At 40.8% G+C, this 26,257-nt stretch overlaps 1 protein-coding gene across 2 annotated transcripts; it reads right to left on the reverse strand.

Moving 5' to 3' along the window:
* Window positions 1-261: 261 nt before the first annotated feature.
* Window positions 262-24,808, reverse strand: plp1b (proteolipid protein 1b). 2 transcript variants are annotated; one of them, XM_007235844.4, is made up of 7 exons: window positions 24,682-24,808; window positions 18,409-18,595; window positions 17,104-17,260; window positions 15,231-15,408; window positions 15,075-15,148; window positions 3,937-4,002; window positions 262-3,585 (listed from the first exon to the last, which is right to left on the reverse strand). In XM_007235844.4, exons 1-7 carry the CDS (start codon window positions 24,707-24,709, stop codon window positions 3,511-3,513), a joined length of 765 nt encoding a protein of 254 aa, XP_007235906.1. In that variant the 5' UTR covers window positions 24,710-24,808; the 3' UTR covers window positions 262-3,510. The 2 variants fall into 2 exon arrangements, with proteins under 2 accessions (XP_007235906.1, XP_007235905.1); XM_007235843.4 differs by lacking the exon at window positions 24,682-24,808 and adding an exon at window positions 19,319-19,806.
* Window positions 24,809-26,257: the final 1,449 nt, after the last annotated feature.

The following is a 26,257-nucleotide window of genomic DNA, read 5'->3' on the forward strand; positions in this document are numbered from 1 at the left end:
CTCCCCATACCCTAGGTTACGGGGGAGGTACCAGCTACGTAGGCTGGAGCAACACAGCACAACAAAACACATAAGGCCCCACACACAGAAGAACAGAAACATGCCTACAGGCAGCCACACACACAACCCAGAGCCGCCACAATATATATATATATATATATATATATATATATATATATATATATATATATATATATATATATATAGAGATAGATAGATAGATAGATAGATGTAAATAAACCTTAAATGAATGAAATAAAATAATGATCAATGAAGTTTTATTTAGGAAATTAAAGTTTAATACAGGTAATTATAGACAGGCCAGGCCAGCACAAATGCAGCACAACACAAATGCTTATACATTCGAAACACATAATTATGGCACGTGTTACACCATTTATTAAAATGTATATTTATTTATTTTAATGTGTAGAACAGGAAGGAGTTAATGTTTTTTTGTAGCACCATTGTTGAAGAGAATCTCCAAACAGCCAGAACTGATCAGTCATGGTTTGTTACACACACACACACACACACACACACACACACACACACACACACACACACACACACACACACACACACACACACACACACAGGTACAGGTGTCTGTATGTACCTCGGGCTAATACTCAGTAACAAACTGACTCTTTGACACAGTGTAACCTACAGTTTATTTAAAGCTTAATACATTTACCTCAGATCAGCCATATTAAAGCATCAGCAGCACTCTGCACCACAGACTCTCCCAACAGACGCTCTGCAGGAGAACACCTGCTAATGAAGCTACATGCAGCAATGTGTGTGTCAGCGTGTGTCTCAGTGAGAGTGTGTGTGAGTTTGAGTTTAAGAGACTGAGAGAAAATAATGAATAGAGCCCCAGAAAGAAATATGAAGAGAGAAACAGAAAAGGGAGAAACAATATGTAATAGGGAGACAGAGAAAAAAACAACAGAGGGAAAGAGAGAAAAAAAAGAGAGAGAACAAAATAGTACAGAAGGAAAGAGAAAGAAAAAAAAGAGAGCGAGCAGAGGAAAAGTGAAAGAAGGAGAGCAAAAACAATACAGATGGAGGGTGAGAACAGAGGGACAGAGAAGGAACGCAGAAGAAGCAAGATATGGAACAGAGGGAGAGAGAAAAAATACATAAGGAGAAAAAAAACAGAAAATACAGAAGTAAAGAGAAAAGGAGCGTTAAATAGAATAGAGAGAAAAAGGGAAAAGAAAAAGGGATGAGAGAAAGTAAAAAACCAAAAGAGAAAAAAAACGATGTAGATAAAAAGAGAGGGACACAGAGATATAAAAAGAAAGTACAGAGAGGTGTGTTTGTCAGTAGTGTGTTACTCAGCGCTTCAGAGGATGGAATGATAATGAAAGGACGAATGGAGGAGAAAATCACTGATGAAATGATGAAGAGGTAACAGAAGATCAGCTCCACCCCCAAACACTCCCCCCTCTTACACATAGCCACAAACAGACACACACACACATACCCTCAGTGTGAGTCCTCAACACATTCTTCATCTATTACATTACTCAGTCCTCAAACTGTGCTTTTCTTCTCTTTTATGCCTATATTTGTTTATTTATCTGTTCATTTATGTACATAAATATGTGCTTATGTTTACCAATGAGATCTGATTAAAGCTCTACATCATTCAGTAAATGCGTGGCTGTGTCGCTGCTGGATGTGTATAAGTCTAAGTGCTACTGGTGTATCAGTCATGCTGAGGATCAAAGCAAATATAAAAACAAAACAACACTGTAATCTTAAAAATAAGGCAGTCAAAAAGGGTTCTAAATGCTTTGACCTAGAACAAGGACACCAGGATTGGTGCAAGGGTTCTGCTGATCTACCATGCACAATTAAGCTCCACCTTAACACACCTGGTCTAGGTTATAAAGGCCCTCAGTTCTCCAATAGGTACATTTTCCAGGACCAAGATAATGCACTTATGTCATTAGAGAACCCTGAGGAGCCCTCAACCCTAAATGTTCATCAAGCTCACAGATCATAAATGTTTCTCATTCAAATAAACCTTCCATACTCCTTTATGTTTTTTTTTTTTAAGATGATGATGTGAATGCGTATGGGTGTGGCCATAATTAACTCCAGTATCTCCAGCATCTATAAGGTAACATCAATGTTCCCAGTACTGTGAGTGAAATAAATGGACAAAAGGGGTTTCAAAATTACAATTTTAGATTTTTTTAATGCAACACTTTAAATTTAAAAATGAAAAAATACATTAATATTAAAAAAAATATTGTAAGGTGCATTTCTATATCTGCAAGAATCCTTTAAATATGTTTAATATATCATTTTAATCAGGAAAATTAATTTTACCACCCATGTAACCACATTGTACAGGTTATTTCAACAGTATAAACTAGTCTTTAGACTTGGATCTCTTTACAGACTTCTTCTCTGTGATCAAAGTTATAATAATTTTATTAATAAATATTTATTCAGTGCTTTTCCTGGGGTCGAACCAACTGACATTTTTATTTGACTTAAATTAAATCATTTTTTAATTAGTTAAAATCTGCTGACCTTGACTTTGTACTGTGAAGGTCACTTAGGCTGTGTCTGAAATGTAAGAAATACTTTCTACTCAGAGACGACTTTAAGGCAGGAAGGAGTCCAGTGAGCTTCCTCTAGTTTCAGAAACAACCTTAGAGTCTTCTTTCTAATGCAATATTTTGCTCATACTTTCTTAATAGCATGTCAGAATAAAAGTCCTTTTTTGTCAGCTTCAATATTTTTAAAATCTTTCTGACACTTATTATAGATTTCGAACACCAAATCATGCCAATTTCTTTTTTATTACAATTTTGCATCACTAAATGTTCTTATGTTATTTAGCACATGTAGTCAGGGCATAGCACAACTAACTGCCTGACATAAATTTCAATGTTGACACATTTAAACTGTATTTAACATTAAAGAATCAATGTAAAATAATATATTATTTATCACATTTTACTTGTATTTATTTAACTGTATTTGTTGTTAAAAATATTAAAATAAATGCTAATTACATTCCTGATCCGAATGCTTCTGTGACTGTTCTACAGTCCTAGATGATGTTCTTTGATGCTGTTATTTATGTATTAGCCTTTTAGTAGTAAATTCTGGCAATTTGGTGAAATACGTAAATACGTAAACGTTACGCTTTTGCTTTGCGGCCTGTGTTTGTGTTTCTAACGCTGATTCACTCTGTTTAGTAGGTGCTAATCCCTTTCAAATTACACGGCTGTTATGCTTGTTTCCTGGGGGTCATGTGTTTGTTTGTTTGTTTGTTTGTGCGTGTGTAAGTGTGTGTGTGTGAGTGGGGTGTGTGAGCGGGTGTGTCTTCCAGACGGAGGGCTTCATGAGACTCTTCAGCGATTTCCCCACAGGCCTGGTCGTTGTGACAACGCAACAGCAAGCACAGCAGCGCGCATCAGAGAAGAGACGTGTTGCCTGGCAACACTGCGCCTGGCAACGCTGCACCTAGCAACACTGCGCCTAGCAACGGATCCCCTTCCTGCCCAGAAACCTCAGGACAGCATAGTTGTAGGTGGCCGGCACGATATAGAGGACCTGGAGAGACAGAGACAGAGAGGAGAGAGAGAGACAGAGACAGAGACAGAGAGGAGAGAGAGAGAGAGAGAGAGAGAGAGAGAGAGAGAGAGAGAGAGAGAGAGAGAGAGAGAGAGAGAGAGAGAGAAAAGACAGAGAAAAAAGAAGAAAGGAAAATAGATAGATGACAGAGCCACCAATAGAGCAGGGGGAAAGAGACACAAAAGAGAAAAGTGTGTGAAAGCAGGGAAAAGAAAAAAAAGATAGATGAGTGTGGGTTTGCATTAAAATGAAGAGTACAGGTTAGAGTGGCAGAGGGAAAAAAGAAAACTAAAAAGAGAGAGATAGAGAGAGAAAAAGACATTCACTTACCAGGGAGAGAAGTGTGATTCCTGCACCAGCAAAGGCAGTAATGTAGTAGTCATATGTCACATAGAACTGAAGAGAGAGAGAAAGAGAATGCATTAATGCTAAGGGAAACTGCAGCAACTGCTTTTTAAATCCCACTCATGTGCAGTGTACATGACAACACAGCAGAAGATGAATTAGATAACATTTATTAAAACTTAACAAAGCAAATGTGACAGGCAGAGCTGTTACTGGGCTCTGGGTTAACCATTTTGGGCTTGGATGGCCACCGTAGTGGAGGAGCAGCGGCTCCCCCTCCCCTCTGTGTTGTGCTAGAAATGCTAGTTAGCTCAGTATAAAAGCATGGATAGCATGCTGCTGTGTTGAGCTCGTGGTTTCCTTTGTTGCTGGGTCGTGTTACTGCAGGACTTGCTGCTGGGTGGTTTCCTAAGGTACGTGTCTTTTGTGCAGTGGGGTTTTTGTTGATTTTGATCCACTCTAAAATAACACAAACGCCTTGATATACAGGGGTGGCCTGCCGGAAAACGGGTGTGAATGCGGTTAGCGGTTAGCCGTTAGCATCAGCCGGCTCTGAGCATCGTCGCATAAAACTGCAGCTTGGTGTGGATTCGGAGCTGTATTGGATGTAAGGTAGGCATTTGGGGTGCAGCAATGCTTATCTAGGTGGGGTTTTAACCATATTATGGCTGATATTTATGGTAAATGCCTCTTTAGGTGTATGCTCTGGCGTGCCGGAAAACGGGTGTGAACGCGGTTAGCGGTTAGCCGTTAGCATCAGCTAACTCTGGGCATCGTCGCATAAAACTGCAGCTTGGTGTGGATGTGGAGCTGTATTGGATGCAAGGTAGGCATTTGGGGTGCAGCAACGCTTATCTAGGTGGGGTTTTAACCATATGGCTGATATTTATGGTAAATGCCTCTTATTTAGGTGTATGCTCTGGCGTGCCGGAAAACAGGTGTGTTTTGACCGGAACAACGGTAGGAGTTTTATTTAGTATTTTCCGGTTGGAGGGAATTTTAGGCTTTGTTTAAATATATTTGGGATTTCATTTGTAGATTGGAGCAGGAACCCTGGATGTATTCTAGCCCAAGCAAGTGATAATTCAAGCCTACAGGTATTGTTTGCTTGATAGTTATAGAGCTAACTCTCCCAAGCTATCTGTCTAGTGCAATTATTTTAATTAATGTGTTTTTATTAGGTGTTCAGCTGAAGTGTCGCCATCGGAGAAGGCTGAGGTGGCACCAAGCCGAGCAGTCCCTAGTCTTCTGCTGTTTTGCCTATGCTGTTTTGTTGGGGTTGAATTAATTTAAGATTTATTCATTTATTTTGTTCTTTTTATTTCCGGGTGTTTATTATTTGTATTAAAAAGACTGTTTTGTTTTCTTTTCTTTTTTTTCCTTTTTTTGTTTCTGTTGGAAATTGATTTTGTTATTTGTATTTTTGTTAACTTGACCCCACCTTGTGTCAATGGTGGCAGACCTCTTTGGGCCCTCCTATAGGAAGCTGGCTGTTTATTTGTTAGTGATACTGGCCGTAAACTAAATGGAAAATTAATAAGTATAACATTTATTGTTACTAATCTGTTTCTCTTTCTTGTAGAACAACTTGGTGCACGTGGTGTCCCCCTTGGGCCGACTGGTTACCTCCTCCTTGGGAAATCTTTCCTTTTGCACTTGGTTTGCTGTGTTGGACTCACCCTTGGTTTGAGGTGTTGCGACGTGTGTGGGTGTGTGTGAGTACTCTGTGTGTGCTTGCAGAGGTTGTATTTCTCCTTGGGAGGGAGGGCCCGGGCACAAGAATTGTCCAGCACCAGTTAGCTACAGAAAGATGATAATGCTATGTTAAGACTCTAAACAGCCAGTATCTCTAATATCCTTTTTTTTTAAGCGCATTTTGTCCCAAGGCTCAGTGTATACTTTTAAAGTAGTTTTTTAGAAAAAAACTTTAATTGCTTAATAAAGTGTTCTTATGTATTTCATGTATCTACTATTCCGAACTTGAATAAGTAAAGATTTTATGCTGAACCTCATCTCACGTCTCCTGAGTATCTCTGAATGCACCTGTGTGCTTTGGGTATTATTTATATTTATTTCCTGGGGTGAAACTCCCCAGGTGGCGTAGTCTACCTTCATTGAATCATAAGGGTCACATTTGTGGCGTAGTCGGCAGGATCGTGAGAATTTGAGACGTGTTTTGAGGTTCAGATTTTGGTAATAGTGATATAATTGTGTGTTTTAGTATTAAAGGCAAAACAGCAGTTGGCGTGTTGGTCCCCAAATTTTAGTTGGGTGCTCACAGGGAACAGTTTAATTTACCCCTTTTGTTTTCTCTTTTTCTTATTTCCCTTTTATCATGGCCAACGAGCTCCAGGAAATGAGAGACCTGGTGAGACAGCTCCAGGCAGATAATGAGCGTCTTTTACAAGAGCGTGTATCTCAGCCCCAACCAGGCCCTAGTGGTATTGATGGACATCCAGAGGCTGTGAGTTATCGGGCCCCAGTGGACAGGCTCTTGTACATCCCCCGTGAGCGTAAATGCCCAGTGTTCAGAGGTAGGTCTGGGATAAGTATAGAGGAGTGGAGAGAAGAAGTAGAAGCTAGCATCCGGGCACGCCACTTGGCACCCCTTGACCAGGCTTATTTTATGATGGATCATTTGGATGGGGAAGCTAAGGACGAAATACGGTATAGACCTAGAATGCAAAGGGAGGATCCACAGAAAATTTTGTCTATTCTTCAAGAGTTATATGGTTGTTCGAAGTCATATGTTGCTTTGCAGGAGAACTTTTTTTGTCGTAAACAACTTGAAGGAGAGTCATTACAGGAGTACTCACATGCTCTGTTAGCACTTATGGATAAAATAAAGCAGTGTGCCTCACATGTAGTGCCTAATGCTGATGTCTTGGTTCGTGATCAATTTGTAGAGAATGTTCAAGATCCTGCTCTCCGCAGGGAACTGAAGCAGTTGATCCGCCAGACACCAGAGTTGTCCATGTTACAGGTGCGTGCAGCAGCGATTCAATGGGAGCGTGAGAGTAGGCCAGATGATCCCGGTCGAGGTAGGAGTTATTCTGTCCCCTCTGTGTGTGCTATGCACATGTCTAGGGAGCCATATGCAGCTCAATCTTCTGTGGGTAATTCTACATCTCTAGAGATGACAGAACTCAGGGCGATGTTACTTAAACAACAAGAGCAGATTAATCAGCTAACACAGAGCATTGCTAAATTTCATGCTTCACCTCAGACTTTTGGTCCAAGTCGGTCTAACATAATTTGTAGACGGTGCCAAAAACCCGGACACTATGCGAGGGATTGTGAAAATGAAAGGGTCCCTGTACGTCCAGTAGCAGCTGCCCCTCATAGTCGAATGGGTGCTAACACTCAGCCGTCGGAAAACTAGCTCCCACCATTGTGCAGAGCCACGCATTGGACGGGGACAGTATTGGCTCTACCCATAAGAGTTTTGTGAATCCGTCAACTGTTTCATTGTTAGTTGGCCAGTGCCCAAAGGTAGCTATTCGGTTGGGGGGAGTGGTGGTTAATTGCCTGCTTGATACTGGGTCTATGGTTTCGACTATAGCGGAAAGTTTCTTCCGTCAACACATTCAGGGTGACTTGCAATCTTGCCGGTGGCTGCAGCTCCGTGCTGCTAATGGGTTGGCTATACCTTATGTGGGCTATGTTGAACTAACGGTAGAGCTACTTGGCAAGTCGATTCCGAATCGTGGCTGGTTGGTAGTTAAGGACCTTCCGGGGCAAAGTACCTCCACTGTAGTTCCAGGCGTGCTGGGGATGAATGTAATTAGAGAGTGTTATCGGGAGCTGTTTGGCCAACATGGCCCTGCGTTGTTTGATCTTCCTCCAGTGGTACATGCGTCACCACCCTGGCAGCAAGCCCTGCAGTACTGTCACCAGGGTTTAGACGAGCCTTCTAGCTTAACAGGGGTTGCTAAAGTTAGGGGTGGGAGACCTATTCGGATACCTGCTGGTACATTTAAAATGATTGCGGCTACGTGTTCTAGCCAGCTCAGTGAGCATGCTAATGGGGTGCTAATTGAACCTTCTGACACAGTGGGTGTTTTGCCTGACGGACTGTTGGTTGCTGTTTCACTAGTCAAGGTGGTTCGAGGGACTGTATATGTGCCAGTGGTAAATGTGGGTTGTGTTAGTGTTGCTTTACCTCCACATTGTCCCTTAGGAGTATTGACCAGCGTGCAGGTTGTGAGTCTGCCTGATGGAGTTACAGAAGAGGTGAGTCAGCCTTCGGTGGTTGCCCGGGTTCAGACCCAGGTAGCCCAGCCCAGTTCAGTTTTGGAGCAGATTGGGGCATTAGATCTGTCTGTTCTGTCCCAAGTAGACCAAGAGAAGGTTCGGTCCCTGCTTTATAAACATTCTGCTGTATTCTCATCATTTGAGGGAGATATTGGGTGTACAAACTTAATTTCTCATGACATCCCTTTGTTAGATGATGTACCGGTAAGACAGAGGTACAGGCGTATTCCCCCCTCAGACTATGATGCGGTTAAAGCTCATATTCATCAACTCCTGGAGAACCAGGTAATTCAGGAAAGCTGTAGCCCATATGCCTCACCCATTGTTCTGGTGAAAAAGAAAGATGGCACCCTTCGTATGTGCGTCGATTACCGTCAGCTTAATGCCAAGACTAGAAAGGATGCATTCCCACTCCCTAGGATAGAGGAGACCTTGGATGCACTGTCAGGGGCCCAGTGGTTTTCAACAATGGACCTGGCTAGCGGGTACAATCAGATTCCAGTTACAGAGAGTGACCGCCCAAAGACTGCTTTTTGTACTCCCTTCGGTCTATTCCATTTTACTCGTATGCCTTTTGGGTTATGTAACGCCCCTAGTACCTTTCAAAGGCTCATGGAGAGGATGTTTGGGGATCAAAATTGCCAATCATTATTGTTGTACCTTGATGACATCATTGTGTTTTCTTCTGACTTAGATCAGCACTTGAGCCGCTTGGAGTTGGTGCTGAATCGACTAGGACAAGCTGGGCTAAAGGCTAAGTTGGAGAAGTGCTGTTTCTTTCGTCGCCAGGTTCGTTATTTGGGTCATCTTGTATCTGACAAGGGGGTATCCACAGACCCAGAGAAGGTATCTGCTGTCTCTAATTGGCCTCGTCCAACCATAGTTTCTGAGCTACGGTCATTCCTTGGCTTTGCTAGTTACTATCGTCGTTTTATCGAAGGGTTTGCGAAGTTGGCTGCTCCGTTGCATCAGTTGGTAGCTGAGGCAGGTGGGACAAAGGCTCGCAAAGGCCGTGGGCCCCCATTATTAGAATTATGGTCAGAACAGTGTGAAACCAGTTTTCAGGCACTTAAGCATAGGCTTGTGGATGCACCTACACTTGCTTTTGCTAACTTTGCTCTCCCATTTATTTTAGAGGTTGATGCTAGTCACCAAGGCTTGGGAGCTGTACTTTCCCAGGAGCAGGATGGTCGGGTGCGTCCTGTTGCTTACGCAAGCCGTAGTCTCAACCCTAATGAGAAGTTGTATAGCTCCATGAAGCTGGAGTTTCTGGGTTTGAAGTGGGCTATGACAGAAAAATTCCGGGAGTATCTGTGGGGCCAGGAGTGTATTGTCTGGACAGACAACAACCCCTTGAGCCATTTAAGTACCGCTAAATTGGGTGCTACTGAGCAGCGCTGGGTTTCCCAGTTGTCGGCATTCCATTACACCGTCCGCTATCGGTCGGGCCGCACAAATAAAAATGCTGATTCCCTATCACGACAGAGAATGTGCGTTCCCGAAGATTTGCACAATTCTGCTATGGGGGGTGTGACTTTGCCTCTTATTTTGCAGCAGCAAGCCAGGGAAGGCGCCCCTGTACCACCGGTAGCTCAGTGTTCCATCTCTGCTTTTCCTTCCCATAATCATGACGAATTGAGGGCTCTACAGGAAGCTGACCCAGGCATTCAAGGTTTTATTTCTTTCTGGCAGGCAGGCAGACTCCCGGGGCGAAGTGTGAGGGTAGACCTACCCATTCGGACCCAAGGGTTCTTGCGCCAATGGGATAGAATTGTGGTGCATAAGGGGCTACTATACCGTAGAATTCTGAAGCCAGATGGGGGGGAGGAAGTATTGCAGTTATTGCTTCCAGAGTGTTTGCAGGAGGAAGTTTTGCGGCAACTGCATGACCATCACGGCCATCAGGGTATAGAGCGTACCATAGCATTGATAAGGGAACGGTGTTATTGGCCTGGGATGACTAACGATATTGAGCAGTGGTGTCAGCAATGTGTGAGGTGTACCCTGGCTAAACCCCCTCAGCCACGCTTGCGTGCCCCTATGGGGCATCTTTTGGCCTCAAGACCTAATGAGGTAGTGGCTATAGACTTTTCTTTTCTAGAGCCTGCTAGAGATGGCACGGAACAAGTTCTGGTAATAACTGACGTGTTCTCTAAATTCACTCAGGTAATCCCTACTCGAGATCAAAGGGCTTCTACAGTGGCCAAGGCACTAGTTCAGCATTGGTTTTATCGATATGGTGTCCCGGCACGGTTACATTCAGACTGTGGTGCAAGCTTCGAGAGTTCCCTGGTTCGCCAGCTTTGTGACTTGTATGGCATCCAGAAAACACGGACCACCCCATACCACCCTCAAGGTAACGGCCAGTGCGAGAGATTTAATCGAACCATGCATAACCTGCTGCGTACATTGTCTCAGGAACAGAAGAACCATTGGCCAGACTACCTGCCCCAGTTGGTCTTTAATTATAATTCTTCCATCCATCAGTCGACAGGGGAATCGCCACACTTTCTGCTGTTTGGGCAGGAACCTCAACTCCCAGTAGATTTTTTGTTGGGTAGGGTTCAGGAGACTGAGGGCAGAACCGTTTGTGACTGGGTCCAGGAACATCAGCGGCGTCTCCAGGTTGCTTTTAAAGGGGCAAGGGAGAGGTTACAGGTGGCAGCACAACGGCGAAAGGAGCGGCATGATCAGGGTTCTTTAGCTGATCCGTTGCAGATAGGCCAGCTGGTTTACCTTCGTGATCATTCAGTGCGTGGACGCAAGAAAATCCAGGATGCCTGGAGCGCTGTTGTCCACAAGGTGTTAAAGGTACCTGAACCGGGGGGTGTAGTGTACTCTGTGGCTCCAGTGCGAGATTTAGAGCAAGTTCGGCAGGTACACAGGGTAATGATGAAGCTAGTCCCACAAAAGTTGTCAGTAGCGACCCCTCCAGCAGAATGTCCAAGTTTAGAACAGGGGGTAGAACAGAGGGAGGACGAGTTGGGGCGATGGTTGGTCTTGGGGGTTCCTGAAGCCCCACCTCAGGGGTCCTTACCTGTGGCTGCTCCGGAGGTGATCAGTCCTGAGGACACTCATGCCCCCATAAGCACTGAACCAAGTTCTGTTCCGGATGTTGATACTGGGGATAGGGATTTAGTTAGTCTTCGGCGTACAACTAGAGTGACTGCAGGCCGGCATAGAAACCCTCATCGTCTGCCAACACCCATGGTGAGAGTAGCTGATGACCCTGCACCATTGGTATCCGGTTCAAGCAGTATGGCTATAGCGTATTTTAGACCTTGGGACTAGTAAACAGTATTCTGTCGACGGGACGCCGACACAAAATGTGGTGGTATATGTGACAGGCAGAGCTGTTACTGGGCTCTGGGTTAACCATTTTGGGCTTGGATGGCCACCGTAGTGGAGGAGCAGCGGCTCCCCCTCCCCTCTGTGTTGTGCTAGAAATGCTAGTTAGCTCAGTATAAAAGCATGGATAGCATGCTGCTGTGTTGAGCTCGTGGTTTCCTTTGTTGCTGGGTCGTGTTACTGCAGGACTTGCTGCTGGGTGGTTTCCTAAGGTACGTGTCTTTTGTGCAGTGGGGTTTTTGTTGATTTTGATCCACTCTAAAATAACACAAACGCCTTGATATACAGGGGTGGCCTGCCGGAAAACGGGTGTGAATGCGGTTAGCGGTTAGCCGTTAGCATCAGCCGGCTCTGAGCATCGTCGCATAAAACTGCAGCTTGGTGTGGATTCGGAGCTGTATTGGATGTAAGGTAGGCATTTGGGGTGCAGCAATGCTTATCTAGGTGGGGTTTTAACCATATTATGGCTGATATTTATGGTAAATGCCTCTTTAGGTGTATGCTCTGGCGTGCCGGAAAACGGGTGTGAACGCGGTTAGCGGTTAGCCGTTAGCATCAGCTAACTCTGGGCATCGTCGCATAAAACTGCAGCTTGGTGTGGATGTGGAGCTGTATTGGATGCAAGGTAGGCATTTGGGGTGCAGCAACGCTTATCTAGGTGGGGTTTTAACCATATGGCTGATATTTATGGTAAATGCCTCTTATTTAGGTGTATGCTCTGGCGTGCCGGAAAACAGGTGTGTTTTGACCGGAACAACGGTAGGAGTTTTATTTAGTATTTTCCGGTTGGAGGGAATTTTAGGCTTTGTTTAAATATATTTGGGATTTCATTTGTAGATTGGAGCAGGAACCCTGGATGTATTCTAGCCCAAGCAAGTGATAATTCAAGCCTACAGGTATTGTTTGCTTGATAGTTATAGAGCTAACTCTCCCAAGCTATCTGTCTAGTGCAATTATTTTAATTAATGTGTTTTTATTAGGTGTTCAGCTGAAGTGTCGCCATCGGAGAAGGCTGAGGTGGCACCAAGCCGAGCAGTCCCTAGTCTTCTGCTGTTTTGCCTATGCTGTTTTGTTGGGGTTGAATTAATTTAAGATTTATTCATTTATTTTGTTCTTTTTATTTCCGGGTGTTTATTATTTGTATTAAAAAGACTGTTTTGTTTTCTTTTCTTTTTTTTCCTTTTTTTGTTTCTGTTGGAAATTGATTTTGTTATTTGTATTTTTGTTAACTTGACCCCACCTTGTGTCAATGGTGGCAGACCTCTTTGGGCCCTCCTATAGGAAGCTGGCTGTTTATTTGTTAGTGATACTGGCCGTAAACTAAATGGAAAATTAATAAGTATAACATTTATTGTTACTAATCTGTTTCTCTTTCTTGTAGAACAACTTGGTGCACGTGGTGTCCCCCTTGGGCCGACTGGTTACCTCCTCCTTGGGAAATCTTTCCTTTTGCACTTGGTTTGCTGTGTTGGACTCACCCTTGGTTTGAGGTGTTGCGACGTGTGTGGGTGTGTGTGAGTACTCTGTGTGTGCTTGCAGAGGTTGTATTTCTCCTTGGGAGGGAGGGCCCGGGCACAAGAATTGTCCAGCACCAGTTAGCTACAGAAAGATGATAATGCTATGTTAAGACTCTAAACAGCCAGTATCTCTAATATCCTTTTTTTTTAAGCGCATTTTGTCCCAAGGCTCAGTGTATACTTTTAAAGTAGTTTTTTAGAAAAAAACTTTAATTGCTTAATAAAGTGTTCTTATGTATTTCATGTATCTACTATTCCGAACTTGAATAAGTAAAGATTTTATGCTGAACCTCATCTCACGTCTCCTGAGTATCTCTGAATGCACCTGTGTGCTTTGGGTATTATTTATATTTATTTCCTGGGGTGAAACTCCCCAGGTGGCGTAGTCTACCTTCATTGAATCATAAGGGTCACACAAAGTATCTGTGTTCATTACAGGATCATTGGAGACTGGCATCTGAGTTTAAATTTCCAAACTCTCTCATCCACATAAAAGAGTATGTGACTTGAACGACTGTTGCTTCAAATGCCTGTTCTCAATATGAAAAGCATAGAAGTCCAGAAAATTGTCCACCCTTAGCTAGATGCTAGCTAGTGTCACATGGAATTCCTAGTACAAAACTGCCAGAAATGAGCATTAACTTAGCAGTTTATGTAGCAGCTGTAATAATTGTGACTTCTACTGACCACATTCCACAAGAAAAATCTGAACTTCTTTTATTTTAAAACAGGCTTGTGCCTGCTGAACAAAAACAGCCTAGGCAGCTCAAGCTGGTTAATTTGTTTGACCAGCTAAGCTATTAGGACCAGTATAGGCTATGTTTTGTGGTTTAGCTGCTCTACAAGCATGACATGATGATGTTGGTTGCCCGGTATGACCAACATCACCTAGCTGGTCAATCAGCATAACCAAAAAGACCAAGCAGGTTGACCAGCATACCTAAGCTGATTGATCAGCATGACAACCATGAACAAGCATGAGCAGAACTCATATTTGCAAAATACACTATGCTGGTCAAAAGCTGGTTAACTAGCTAATTTATCAGCATAAAATCTGTTTTTTTTTTTTTTTTTTTTTCAAAAAAGTGGCAAAAAAATCTGAATACTGTGTTTAATTTGCAGGGAGCTGCTATCAATGTGCAGGTGAATCCTGAGAGTTGTAGGACAGGTGGGATATCTGTGTAGGTACATATCTAACAGTTTCTGCTGCATCATGGTATTTAACAAAACAGCCAAATGTAAAATATAGAATATAAGAATATGTAGCCCAGATTATTCTGATCAATCTTTAATTAATCTTAAAAAACCTAGACCCTAAAAATTACCCTAAGGATTAAGCACAATTTCTGGACATCAGTGCTAAGAAAGTGTTATATTAACCATGTTTACCTTCATGAGTAAATATAAAAATGCTAAATACAAGAGAATATTTTAACTATGTTAGTTTTTTTATCATTAATATGTAATTTGTGGGATGTATACTTCTGCCACTTCTAGATGTGTAATGACCTAGGTGGCAGTTCATGCTCATGTTAAGGACTGCAAGCTGCAACCAAAACAGTGAGAGCCAATCAGAGCAGGGCATATCAATATACCAGCTTGATCATACTGGTAATCATGCTGGTCTAACAGTTTGGTCAGACTGGTCATCATGCTGGTCTAACAGCTTGGTCATGCTGGCCATGGTAGTCTACCTATTTGGTCATACTGGTTATGCAGGTCCACCAGCTATGGCGTGCTGTTTTTTATTATACTGGTTACGCTGTCTACCAGCTTGGTTTTGTTTCAGCTGGAATATACAGAATAACTCAGTATCTTTCCTTTTGATTCTTAGTTACATTTAAGAGTCAGCACTTTTTGACTTGGAACTAAATATTTTAAACATTTAAAATACAAATACAGAGCTTCCATTACCTCTGCAGGAATAAAAAATAGTATCTGTTTTTCCAATCAAAGGTCAAGCACTATGTGTGTGTGTGTGTGTGTGTGTGTGTGTGGCTGTACCTCTGGAGTTTTGCAGATGTTGGCCATGGTCATTCCACACACTTTGCCTGGCATGGCATTCCAGGGAAGAAGTCCTGCACAAACACAAACACACTCATGAGCCTAAATCTCAACACAAGACTGCAGCTACAGCGTGCGTACCACGGGCAATAGTACCGAACTGGCGAGCGTCCATGCAGACCCAGGCGTGCTGGTTCAGACTGGTGGTCGTCTCAGACAGGATGTTGACAGTGTGGCATGTTGATGCCATGTTGGACAGGAAGTAGACAGGGATCCCAGCGAAGGCAAAAACAACCAGCCAGATCACAGCTAACACGTACGTCACAATGATTAACTGCAGAATAAACATACAGGACACGGCATCACACCAGAGGTCATACAAGGTCGCTTCATCCACACTTTAGATTAATATATAATAATAGTTTCTATGAAAAGAGAGACTGTAACACACATATATAGTATATATCAAAATATACTTTTGGTCAATACAGTAAAAATCTAATATGCAATAGTGTTATGCCCTTTTTTGCTTAGCATAAATGCTGTGAACCGATGGTAGTATTCTGTAATTAACGTCAGTCAGTAACAGATGATGTAAATACTATATATGTCTAAGAACCATATAACCAATTTTTGATAGTTTAATATACCTTTAATTACCAAAAAAATACAAAGTATTTGTAGGAGACAGTCACACATGCCAGATTATTACTATCAGGAGATCCTACCCTAATCAAATATGTCTAAATAGTTATTTGACCAAATTTTGATCAAGTTTACCTAGAAAGCCCAATTAAAATAAAAAACTGGATTTGTTTGATTATTTGTAAGTTATTTTTCTTTTCATTATACAATCTGGTCTAGGAACTCTTATTATGAAGTCTACAATAGTGGATTAGCAACAATCCTAACCGCTGAACTGGTTGAATTGCTGTTTTTATTAATATTATTAATACAATTTTATTATTTTTTTATAATAGTTAAAGACCCTGTATTGGCACTGGTTAGATAGGGTATGCAGTGTAATACAATATGTACAGGGTTCATCAAAAGTCACAGGACTCCCTTTAATTTCAGTAACAAAAGGAAACAAAGCGAAAGTTAAAATGACATCTGAATACCCAGCAAGTAATGGGTGAGGGATCTTTTAGGCTATATCATAGACAAAGTCTAATTGATATGCTCTGGCATGATCTTAAACAGGTCGAGTATGCTTAAAATATTTCAAAGAACCTCCACAGAGATGTAAAAGACTCACTTCCAGTTATCTGAAAAGTTTGATTGCATTTGAACGAAGTTATTCGATTTTGGGCCAAATATTTTTTACACAGGGCTATATTAATTTGAATGTATTCTTTCCCTTATTAAATGAAATTATCCTTTAAAATGATTTTTATATTTGCTCATGTTATCTTTTGTAACTTAAGTTATCTGTATGATTTAGTATGATTTAAAAAAGAGCAAAAACAAAACAAATCTGTATAGAGGTGAATATTTTTTCACAGCACTGTATTTGACCTCTGTTGTCAACAGGGAAACAGAAGTAAATTAATGTTGTTTTCAGCCAAAACCATGTCGTACATATGAGTTCCAAAGTTGTAAGTACAACAGTCCAAGGAAGCTTTGAAGGCAGCATTTGTCTGGAACATGGACGCCATTTTGAAAGCCACATATTTCATTTTTTTGGTAAAGAAGGGTGTCCTGCCACCTCACTCTGTATATTATATCTGTGGTATATTATATCAGTCACGTTCAGTTATGAAGCTCAGAACACTGGCGTGTAGCATGTAGCAGGCTCAGTGTGTCAGAAAAGTGGGTTAGTTACAATGCTAGCAAACAGCCAGTTTAGCTAGCAGGTTTAACCCATAATGCTAACAGACATCATTCATCATTCATGGTTATTGAAGCATTTTCTACTACAGTATATATATTGATATTGAATTATTGCCTACACTTAGCTAAGTTATATTCACATTTGGTACATTCACTCACAAGACCCTACAGACGAAACACACACACACACACTCACGGTAAGGCTGAGGCAGCGGCTGCACTGAGTGCTACGAAACTCTCCGAAGGTCTGCTTTACAGCACTGGTGGTGTAGAAACCCTCGGCCAGCAGCAGGATCCCAAACAGGCAGAAGAAGGAAGCCAGGCCATAGATTACATACTGGAAGTATTTAATACTGCACACACACATGCAGAGAAATAAAAAGAGAGAGAGAGAGAGAGAGAGAGAGAGAGAGAGAGAGAGAGAGAGAGAGAGATTAGAATGTGTTCAAATCAACCCCAAACTGAACAATCCCTGGAAATTTAATATTCAATAGCAATAACACAGGTTCAGGTTTCTGGAAAAAGGATTATGCCTAGCCTTTGATAAAACTGCTGTGTCAGTAGTGAATTTGTAAATAGCATGGGGAATTGGCTACAACTGTGTACATGGGGGTCCAACATACTCATACCTAAAGAATAGTATCATTGTACCACTATAGTGCCCTTAATATAATCATATTATATATCAAATGAAAAGCCTAAATAGAAAAAAAGACATTTAAACGCAACAACTTAATTTATAAATTATTATGTTCAAGAAACCTGCATTTTTACTGTCACTGCTCATTACTAGACCTTTGGTTTTTTAAATTTAAATACATTAATTTAATCACAATTATTCTATTAAGAACCATTATATCCCAAAAATCCATTTAAATGCATTAGTATTTTATTTGCCTGGTTAAAGGGCTCATACCCATCATTTTTCCTACATTTCATTACTAGACCATTACTAGACCCTTGCTTTTTTATTTAAATGTATCTACATTAATTTAATTACAGTAATTCTAATTATTGTACCATTACATGCAAAAATCCATTTAAATGCATAAGTACTTTATTTGTCTCGTTAAAGGGGCCCATATCCATAATTTTCCTTTGATTTAATTATTATTATTAATTATGAATTTGTGTTTACATAACTATTTCAAACTCTTTAAATTCTCTTAGAATTAAACATTCTGTATCTGATACTGAGCCTTTAAGGTTAATACAAGTTCTGAGTGGTTGGCTGCCCTGAATTCTGCCTTATTCAAAAAGCAAGCAGTCTAAGCTAAAACACTCCTAATAATTGCAACTACTAGTGGGCGGGGCTAAACTGTGGTAGGCTGAATGAGCAGAAACATGTAAATGATCTGGTTATAGTGACATCAGAGAAATAGATTGTTAAAAACCTATTTTATACATAAACTCTATTTAGCTACATAGTACAAAACCTTTACTATAAAAGTCTAGGCTTTTCTACCTAGAGGGTATTGGTGTGTACTGGCAACACACTTACAAGTCTGCCAGCACCACGTAGTCCTGCAGCGAGCGAGCGAAGTGCATCTGGACGAGCGTGTCGGTGTGCGTGAGTGCCTGGTGCCCGCCGGCACAGAACAGAGCCACGCCCGCATAGCACAGCAGCGTGGCAGCCAGGCTGGCGTACGGGATGGCGCCAAGGCACCGCACACAGCAGTCATAGCAACCTGTGGGCGAGTAACAGATGAACACACACACTGCACACAATGCACACACTATACACACACACATCTGAAAAACACTAGCACACAGAAATATAGCGGCTACGTGCTATATACAAAATTTACCACACACACACACACAGTGTATGAATGTAGTAGCTAAATGCTACATTACATTTAAGCTACGTTTACAGCCCAATTTAGCTCAGTAAGCTAGCTAGCTTACATATGCTAATGAATACAACAGTATTATTGGAACACAATGCAACAACGCTTAAACAACCTGAAGCATAGTCATATAGCTTCATACACACGCACATGCAAACACTAATCACTAATATCACTAATCGATAACAAACATGGCTTATTCTGCGCATTGCAAACAAACTAACAATATTTTTTTCACAAAGTTTTACAGCTACAATTTTCTGTATAGAAAATTCACTGAATCTGTTAGTACATAAGAGCAAAGCGTCCAGATCAGCAGGAGCCAAGCCAATAATAGCCTATTGTGCCACAGCGCAGCCAATCAAAACTTTTCGCTCCATAAAAACACACATCATCCAGAATCACTAAAACCACACTCCAAAATGAAACCAAAATGCCAGAACTCAGAAAGACTCCAAATCCCACAATGTTGAGCAGCAGAAGTGTGTGTGTGAGTAGGTCAGTGTGTAAGCGCCGGTGCTGATGATGCTGATGTTAAGCTAGGAGAAGCAGATGCTGCACCTAGGGCTTTACACAGCCACGGCTGCTTCACTGGAAACATCTGTGACAATGTCGGGGTCCAAGCACCAAGGAAACTTCAAGAGTCAGCTCAGGTGCTCCACGCACAGAGGGGTTCTAGAGCGGTGTCGACCCACTGTCTGAAAGAGACAGATCGATTTTTGACCAAAGTAAATCTAGACGAAGTGTGTTTCAGGATGCAGGAACTCTAGGAAAAAGAGGAAGGAACAAGTCAGACCCCTCAAAAAACGTCTGTAGAAAAGATGCGCCTTCCGGGTAAGGCACGTTTTAGTTTTACTCAAAACCTTCTGTAAAAAGAGAAAATGTCAGTCTGAAAAAAGTTCTAGAAAAGCGAAATTTTCACAAGCGCCGTTCTTAAAAATGCTGACGCAGAAAACGTGAAACCATCCGAGAGTCTTAAGGTGCTCGTCCACCTCGAGGAGGGGAAAAAAACACTCTTCACATCTGAAATCTCGCCCACTCACTCATCACTCAGCTCTACACCTCCCTCTCCAACCCTTCTTCCCTCCCTCCCTCCCCCTCTTCTGGATGGGCTGAGTGTGTGTAAGTGGGCCTTTTTGCGGTCAGTAAAAAGCCTCAGTGTATGATCTACAATGGCTTTTGTTTTAGCAGCAGAGACAAAGGCCGGCAGTGTCATTCACAAACAAAACCACTAAGAACACCACTACACCACACACTCACAGAGACATGCACACACACACAGTTAGGTCACTGCTTCAGGGCAGCTCACACTGGCACCAGCAGGTCAGGCGAGGTGGGGGTCAAAATGGGTTCAAGGTCATAGCAGGACTGACCACAATGGGGTGACTAATGGAGTCACTGTAGCTCTTTCTCTCTCACACCAAGAGGAAATTGTTGGAATTTAATAAAATTTTATATGTGTGAATGTAGTAATTATATAAGTGACAACTCCTAGCTTGCATAATCTGGCATCCCAGCTGATTGATGATAAATCTAATGATCAGACAGGCTAAAGAAAATGTTGCAATCTGACAAAGACAGAGATTGGGCAAATATAGTTGTGCTGAAAAGATAGTAGGAAGTCCTGCTATGAGAGGCAACACATGTGAACACCAGCATGGCCTGCACATATCACTGAACTGTTAGTGTCTTTTGCAACACTACAAGGGGTGACTGACTATCATATGCAGTGCGTCCCCTGATCATCACACCAGCTGTTGGGACAGTGTGTCGCTCCACAGCAAAGGCATGATTGAAGCTCTCACCACAAGGCCTCCATCCACTAACCCGACTGCCTTCAAATCCTAAACATAACCTGGATTTTCCACTAAAGTCAATACAGTCACAGTCACTCACTGCAAACAAAGGCAGCCATTGCTGGTTGCCAGATGTTTATGGCAATTCTTTAAAATAACCATCCCACATCTGTCAGTCCAATGATGTGCCCTCTCATGTGCCCTCTCAAACTGGTCAAAATGGCTTTGATTGGATCATAGAGGCATGTCTAACAGTGAAGGCTCTCTCACAAAAAGCTACACTACCCAAAACCAGCCTCTCAGTAACCCCTAAGGGCAGCGGAGGACCCATTTTTATGCCCTTTTGTGTCAAAACTCATTATCCAATCAAACCACACCTGTAATCATTTACAATCATTAACACTTAACCTGAGCTGTAAATGTGACCTGTTTATTTTAAGCATTAACTTTGCTTGAGTTAATAATCTGTCTTATTTAGTTATAAAATCAGTATAAAACTGATGTCAGCAGTAATACAGCAGTAACAATTAATATCCTGTAAAAATATTTGTAATAAATAACAAAATCTATAACATTAAAATAGACCCAAATAAACATACAGTTGCAAGAAAAAGTATGTGAACCCTTTGGGATTACTTGTATTTCTGCCTAAATTGGTTATTAAATGCGTTCTGATCTTAATCTAAGTCACAACAATAGACAAACACAGTCTGCTTAAACTAATACCACACCAAAAAATATAAGTTTGCATGGTTTTATTGAACACAACATGTTAACATTCACAGTGTAGGGTGGAAAAAGTATGTAAACCCCTGACTTTTCTAAGAGCTATTTGGAGCCAGAAGTCAGCCAACCTGAAGTCCAATCAATGTGATGAGATTGGATGTGTTGGTTAAAGCTGCCCTGCCCTATAAAAAACACACACCTGTGTTGAGTTTGCTGTTCTTAAAAAGCATTGCTTGATGTAAATCATGCCTCACGCAAAAGAGCTCTTGTTGACTTGCATGTAATAATAATAAGACGTAAATCAACAACCGAATGACATTCACAGAAGAAATTCTGAAGAGCCCTGACCTCAACCCAACTGAGATGTTGTGACATGACATCAAGAGAGCGATTCATACCAGAAATCCCAAGAATAAGCTGAACTGAAACAGTTTAGTGAAGAGGAATGATCCAAAATTTCTCCTGACTGTTGTGCAGGTCTGATCTGCAACTACAGGAAAGGTTTGGTTGAGGTTTTTGCTGCCAAAGGAGGGTCAAACAGTTATTAAATCCAAAGGTTCACATATTTTTCCACCCTATACTGTAAATGTTGACATGTTGTGTTCAATAAAACCATGAAAACATAATGTCTTGTGTAGTATTAGTTTAAGCAGAGTGTGTTTATCTATTGTTGTTATATAGATGAAGATCAGAACACATTTAATTACATATTTATGCAGAAATCTAAGCAATCCCAAAGGATTCACATACTTTTTCGTGCAACTGTAAGTCTGTGAGTGTTTACTGTAAAACTCTATATAACATTAGAATAAACCCAAATAAACATAAAGTCAGTGATCAGTGAGTGTTTACCTGTAATTAACTCTATATAACATTAGAATAAACCCAAATAAACATAAAGTCAGTGATCAGAGTGTTCTGTAAATGTCAGTAAATGTATTAATATGTTGATTAAACATATTAATACTGCCTACATTACTGCCTACATTAAGAACTGCCTACATTAACTAGACATTAGATAGAAAGTGGGTACCCTTGTCACTGAGGATAAGTAAGATAACACACACATTAACTAGTTTGTAAAAAAAATTATATATATATATATAAAAAAGCACATTTACTGTTATTTATTGATTTATCTTACTCTCAATTTTCCTATTTCTATTTTATTTATTTATTCATTTTTTTCTGTCCTCTGTTTTCTCCCAATCTATCTATATAGTTTTTTTATCTTTCTCTCTCTCTCTCTCTCTCTCTCTCTCTCTCTTTCTCTCTGTGTCTAAAATGTTACCTCTACTTCATAAAATTTATATGACCTGATCTGAAAAGGCTCTTACACACGCACGTACACACACACACACACACACACACACACACACGCTGAGAAAAACACTTTAACTGAATAAAGAACTCCATCTCTTTCTTAGAGAAAATGGATCCACAGTGTACATGTAGCAGTCTTTCTCTCTCTCTCTCTCTCTGTGTGTGTTTTTGTTGGATGCAGAATGAAACAGCTACAGGAGTGTGAACAGAATGTTCCATATTGTAAGAAAAATAATGCTTCATGTGTGAATAAAACATCTGTAGAACAACATTATTTACATTTCATACAAAAACGGATGATTTAAAAAAAAATAGTTTTGCTGTAAATTGTATTAAACAACTTTCTATGGAACACATTGTTTTGAAGATTTCTCTATAACAAATTTTAGTTTTTTATTAAAACATTTTGTCGTATCTTGTAATTAGGGCTGCAACTAACAATATTTTGGCAGTCAACTAATCTGGCGATTATTTTTTCGATTAGTCGATTAGTCAGCGATTATTTCTGTCATGCCCTAAATATCTGTTTGTTGTGGGTAAGGCGGCTTTTCCTAGCTTTCTCTGACTTCCCTTCACATCGATAGAAACAACTGAACAAGGGATATAAAGGCCCTTCAAATGTGGAAAGAGCTGATATTTAATGAGGAAATGTGTAATCTGTTGTGCTTGGGCACTTTTAGAGATGCAGGCCAAGTTGAGTGTCCTCAGTACTTTGTGTAGTGCTACTAATTAACAAATAGTCGACAATGAACATTTGTAGTAGAAAAAATTGTTCATGGTATCGACTAATCGTTGTAGCCCTAATTGTAATATGTCTATTTTATGTCATATTTTTGTGATAGAACAGAATAGGATTTCTGTACAACATAATGTTCTATATTAGAGATATATCTATTTCTATATAGCAAAATCTTTTACATTTTAAGATTTTTTATGTGTCTTATTTTTTTACAGAACACAAATCAGATATGATTGATATGGACAATTTTTTTTTTTATATCAGAACAAGTTTATGGAATTATGTTTTATGATATCTGATCAGAGAATGTTTTTATTATTAGCTGTTTTCCAAAAAAAACACAAAAAAATGCAATGAAAATGTGGGATCAATTTTTGAGAGAATGGAATTTTATAAAACAAATTGTTGTAAATTAAAAATATTTCACTAAATACAATGGTCATTATTTGAAGATTTCTGTGTAAGAGAAAGTTCTATATTAGAAAGTTGTTTTGGCTTTTCTGTCAGTATGTTGCTATAGAACCTGTAAATGTATATTAGAGGATTTCTGTAGAACAGAAAGTTTTTAAAGTGGCTGTGTTTCAGAATGTTCTATATAAGAAGAGTTCAGGAGAGCTGAGTTATCGTTATCAGATCAGTTTTATATAAAAGAAGTCACAAAACTGTAAACCCGCTCACCCTCCTCAGATTAATAATTCACGCTCACCAAACTCACATTTCTCACATTCCACCATCATTACACTCGACTCTACTGTACAAATCTATGCAAATCTATGCAAATATTATGTAAATACACCGTACACAGCTGCTACTTGAGATGAGGGGAAAAAGGAAGAGCGAGAGAAGGAGCGAGTGAGCGAGAGAAGGAGAAATGATCGAAAGACCCCAAATGACCCTGAGCTGGAGCTTCTGAGGTGAACCGCACACTCACACATACGTGCACACACTCACACAAACACACACTCATACAAAGACACGAGAAGCTGTGAGGACCTGGAGCAGCAGGTGCATTTATTGCAACAGCTGAACCAATCAAGAGCTAATTAGCAGTAACACTGAATAATTCCTGCACAACCCACTCACCACAACACACCTGTCTATACACACATCCTCACACATCCTTACACACCTGAGTGCCCAATTCAACCTATCAAACACTCCTGAATGAACAGATTTGAACTCCAACTCACAAGTCACCCAGCAGTCTATTGAGCTCTAACAGCACACGCAACACATGCATAATCACACTGCATCATTACCATCATAACTATCATCATCACTCCTGCCACTCACATCAACGCAAGGATAATGTATGTGTTTATGCATTCAGATCAACTTACCCATGTGTGTACGTGCGCGTGATCGCATGTGTGTGTGTGTATGTGGAGCTGGGTTTTGGTCCGAGGGTTTTTCTGCTCGGCTGCCTCTGATGTGGTGATAAAGTTACTCTCACACTTCTCTTTTAACGTTCTCACTCGCGCTTTTGTTTCCAAAACAATAAACAGACCCGCCGTCCACACACTCACACACTCGCGCGCACACACGCCAAACACACACGGTCACTCATTCCACTGGGGCAGATCTTAAAGACACAGCATCTTCCTACATTTCAGGCCTTGGTTGTTTTTGTTTGGTTTTATTTGTCCATTTTAGGATTAAACCCTTAAAAGTTTACTCACTTAAAAGTTATCTCATAACCTGTAAACCCCTTGAAACAGGGGTCGGCAATTAAAAAGTTTGGCCGCGGGCCAGATATTTTCCAGGCCATTGCGTGGGATGGAGTGTTACAGACTAGTGGCTCTCCAACCCACAGGGTTGTTGAACCCGATTGCAGAACAGTTGATCTGAATGCAGGTAAACCCAAGAGGAAAGGAAAAAATGAAAATAAATAAACACACCACTCCTCACGCAGAATCGAACCTGGGTCATTAGGGTCACGGTCCAATACACTACTGCTGCCCCGGTTAGTGAATTGGGACACGGCCAGGAAAAAATGCCCTCATAAGGAGATCGGGAGGAAAAACGCGAACGGGCAGAAACTGAAGTCATGCCAAGCACGACAGGAGAGGAATGTAAACACAAGCTCGCCAGAGAAGCATTATATTATTGTTTTTTTTTTTCATTTTTGTTTATTATAGTTCAAATCACCCTTATATTTCCTGTGTCCCCTAAACCCATGTCCTATACACTATTTTCTCTTACCCATAACCATTTCAAGAAGAAATGTGGTGTGTAATGGATTTGGGTTGTAGTGAATCACAATAGCATTGTCCCTGCAAAAAAAAAAATCGCTATTTCCACACCATTAACAAGCTTAACTTAGCTCACACTTAACTGGTAGATATCTGAGGGCCTTGACATTTAAAACGAGGTCTTGAGAACTTTGAAAGTGCACAGGTAGTTTATTAAAAAACACTGTTTATAAACACAGCACCTTTTAAATACTTACCTGGCTGTCGCTATCTTGAAATTAAAAAACAAAAAGTCGACAGACGAGCACAAATGTATAGGTAAGATAGAGGACTACAGACTGCAAAATATTATATATTATATTATATATTATATTTTGCAGACTGCAAAATATAATATGAATATTATAGAGATGCATTTCCACAGACTTGATTTTGCAATCTGTCCCCTATCCTACCTATTTGTTTGTCAGGCAACATATTATGAATTAATTCCAAATAGTTTCAAATGGTGTTAAAATAGTTATTCCTTACCCTGTTCCTGGTATCCATATTCCTTTGAACCCCAGACCCTACTCTATTTCCGGTACATTTATCCACATAATCCACGTAAGGTTTAGGTTTAGGCAGTTAAGGGACCGTATGAAACACTTAAAGGAGAACTCCCGTGTAAAATTGACAACCCTGTTTACAAATTGTAGTGTAGCCTAATCTCTGGGCACCTCCA

The sequence above is a fragment of the Astyanax mexicanus genome, chromosome 1, assembly GCF_023375975.1.
Source record: "Astyanax mexicanus isolate ESR-SI-001 chromosome 1, AstMex3_surface, whole genome shotgun sequence".
Classification (NCBI taxonomy): domain Eukaryota; kingdom Metazoa; phylum Chordata; class Actinopteri; order Characiformes; family Acestrorhamphidae; genus Astyanax; species Astyanax mexicanus.